The 3,364-nt window shown below is 51.5% G+C and overlaps 1 protein-coding gene across 1 annotated transcript; it reads left to right on the top strand.

Moving 5' to 3' along the window:
* Positions 1-1,748: 1,748 nt before the first annotated feature.
* On the top strand, positions 1,749-3,351 carry LOC135531495 (DNA helicase B-like; the record flags this gene model as incomplete). Its single annotated transcript, XM_064959525.1, has 3 exons — positions 1,749-1,859; positions 1,984-2,653; positions 3,128-3,351. Coding segments are annotated over exons 1-3 (957 nt in total), but the record flags the coding sequence as incomplete, so codon positions are not given.
* Between the last annotated feature and the right edge of the window lie 13 nt (positions 3,352-3,364).

The raw sequence follows: 3,364 nt of genomic DNA on the forward strand, positions 1-3,364 counted from the left end.
ACCATACCATACTATACCATACCATTCTATACCATACCATACTATACTATACCATACTCATACCATTCTATACCATACTATACCATTCTATACCATACTAACCATTCTATACCATACCATACTATACCATTCTATACCATACTAACCATTCTATACCATACTATACCATACTATACCATACTAACCATACTATTTGTGATGCAAATTGGGTATGTAGTATGCTTAAATTCGCTCTGGCTATCTACTCTGATTTCAGAGCACTCTCTGATGAATTTACAAACGCTCAACACCCGTTGAATGTGTCGGTCAATATTGGCAACAAAAAAAGTATTTCAATTGTTTCCAGCAGCACAGTTCGTTACAAACGCTCAACACCCGTTGAATCTGACAACAACCCTGAATTTACAAACGCCCAGAGCGCACTCAGGCACTCACAGATCGAAGTTACGAACACACCCGAAGTCTAGCTAGTAATATGTTACGCTAACAAGCTAGCAATAGGTTGCATAGCAACAGCATCATCTTCCAGTAGACGTGTGAAGCGCTAGTGCGCTCAACTGGTTGGTTTACAGTATACTAACATACAGTGTGTTAGTATGGGTATCTGGAACACAGCTCATGTCATCGGTATGTCTGTCAGTTGCAGGGATGCGCGTGACGGCTGCCTCTCTGTACCCCCATGTGATGAGATACCTGCCTACCCTACTGCCAGGGCGCTTCACAGAGCTCCTGAGTCGGGAAAGAAAAGCCAAAAACAGGGTGCTACACAGCTAGAGGAGGAAGGGGAGGATCTCAGCTTGCTGGCCAGAATAGAGGAGATTATCAAGACTGACGTCTGGAAGCTGGGCTTTAACTATGTAAGCGTAACCTCATGGCTGGTTGTGGACTGTGGTTGGTTAACATACTTTGTCAACAGTTTCTGTAGTCTTCGATCGGACCAATCCAGCAGTGAACTATCACATAGCATCCCTCCAATCTGCCATGAACGCTTTGTCATAAACTAAAATAAGAAAATAATTAATTATGTTGAGTAATCGCTTCTCACTTTCTCTCTCTCTCTCCTTCTCTCTCTCCCCTCTCCCTCCCTCTCCCTCTCTCTCCCCTCTCCCTCTTCTCTCCTTCCTCTCTCCCCCTCCCTTCTCCCTCTCTTTCTCTCCCCTCTCCTCCCTCTCCCTCTCCCTCTCCCTCTCCCCCTCCCTCTCTCCCCTCTCCTTCCTCTCCTCTCTCCCCTCCCTCTCTCCCCCTCTCTCTTCTCTCCCTCTCCTTCCTCTCCCTCTCTCCCCCTCCCTTTCTCTCCCCTCCTCCCTCCTCTCCTCTACTCCCCTCCTCCCTCTCTCCCTCTCTCTCTCTCTCCCCCTACTCCCCCTCTCCCCCTCTCCCCCTCCTCTTCTCCCTCTTCTCTCTCCCCTCTCCCTCCCTCCCTTCCTCTCCCTCCCTCTCTTTCTCTCCCCTCTCTCTCCCTCTCCCTTTCTCCCCCTCTCTCCCTTTCTCTCCTCTCCCTCCCTCTCCCTCTCTCCCCTCTCTCCCCTCTCCCTCTCTCCCTCCCCTCTCTTCTCTCCCTCTCCTCCCTCTCTCCTACTCCCCCTCCCTCTCTCCCTCTCAATCCCTCCTCCCTCTCTCCCTACTCCCCTCTCTCTAGGTTATGTACAAGGAGTTGAAGGTGGTCCATTGCGAGGCTCAGCTGAGATCCTTCCATGAGTGTAAACTCTTCCAAGAGATCCCTCTGAAGCAGCGTAATCGCCCTGCGAGTCTACGACTCTCTGAAGAACCACTGCTACAGGACGGGCAGTACCTACATGGAGCTCCCCACCCTGTGTGACGAGGTCAGGAGAGGGTGTAGCTCCGTGGTGGAGGTGGAGGTACGAGGAACACCGAACAAATACGTCTGTCCACATTGTGTTTTATGTATTGTTTGTTGTGTTCGCTTGCTGAGTATTGTTTTTGAATTTCAAATGTAGTTAATTAGTTCGTTCTTTCATTCAGGTGTGGGACGCAGTCCACTTCCTCAAAGAGCTGGGCGTAGTGGTACGGGATCGCCAGAAGGTGGCGCTGCAGAACCTGCATTCTTATGAGACTGGGATAGCGGAGTGTCTACGCTGTCTGGTGCAGGAAGAGCCCTGGGTTATACCTCTGGATGTCATAGAGGTGCTGACTGCTTCAGCTCTGCAGAGGCTGAGGAAGAAGGGAGGGGATGGAGGGAGTAGGGAGGATCAAGGTGAAGTGGACTCCGACGCAGAGCGGAAGGTTGATGAGTTGAATGGAAGGTGTGATATGGATGGCAGCGCTGCAGAGACAGACTGTACTAGTACTGCTGTTAGAACAGCAAGCGGATCCTCTGTCCAAGACTACATCACCCTTACAGACCAGGGCCCTCCAGTAGATTTAGACCCAGACCAGGGCTCTCCTCCTCCAGTAGATTTAGACCCAGACCAGGGCCCTCCAGTAGATTTAGACCCAGACCAGGTACGTGCAGCGGAGATGATCTGCTTCAATCCGGTGACTGTGATCAGTGGTAAGGGGGGCTGTGGTAAGACCACGGTGGTGAGTCTGGTGTTCAAGGCCGCCTTGCAGCAGAGCCCAGAGAAGGTCAGGAAGGCATGCTGGGACTTTGAGAATGACTCCTTGGGGTCTGAGGCGTGGGAGGAAGCCGCGCGTGGGAGGAAGAAGCCCTGTCGCAGAGTCTCCTCTCTCAGTTAGAGGGGAGGTAAAGGACGAGAAGAAGAAGTCAGTCGTCGTCGTGGGTTTTACAGGGAGAGGACGAGGTGTTACTAACAGCACCCACAGGGAGAGCTGCGTCTCTGCTCACCAAGAGGACCTGCTTCAAGGCCTACACCCTGCACCAGGTTGGTACAGGAGACAGTTCTGCCCTTAGAATGACTTCTAGAATGGTTCTGACCCAGTTCTGACTATCTGCTATTAGCCGGGTCCAGAACAGGTTTCTGAATGGCAAACATTAGCCTGGGTAAAGCTAGAAGTCACGTTCTCTGTCCATGTAGGCTTTGTCTCTGTAATAGAAAGCTATCGGTGAGACCAAAATAATCACCTGAAATGTTTTAGCACTTTCATGATTTACAAAGGATTATTTGTGTCATTTTGTAGGTCAAGTTTTCCACTTGTTTTCTGTAAGCGGTCACATTCACCGTCGGCGGCCATACTCACCGTCGGCGGCCATACTCACCGTCGGCGGCCATACTCACCGTCGGCGGCCATACTCACCGTCAGCGGCCATACTCACCGTCAGCGGCCATACTCACCGTCAGCGGCCATACTCACCGTCGGCGGTCATACTCACCGTCGGCGGCCATACTCACCGTCCGGCGGCCACACTCACCGTCAGCGGCCACACTCACCGTCAGCAGTCACA

The sequence above is a fragment of the Oncorhynchus masou genome, unplaced genomic scaffold, assembly GCF_036934945.1.
Source record: "Oncorhynchus masou masou isolate Uvic2021 unplaced genomic scaffold, UVic_Omas_1.1 unplaced_scaffold_16037, whole genome shotgun sequence".
In the NCBI taxonomy this organism is placed as follows: Eukaryota; Metazoa; Chordata; class Actinopteri; order Salmoniformes; family Salmonidae; genus Oncorhynchus; species Oncorhynchus masou.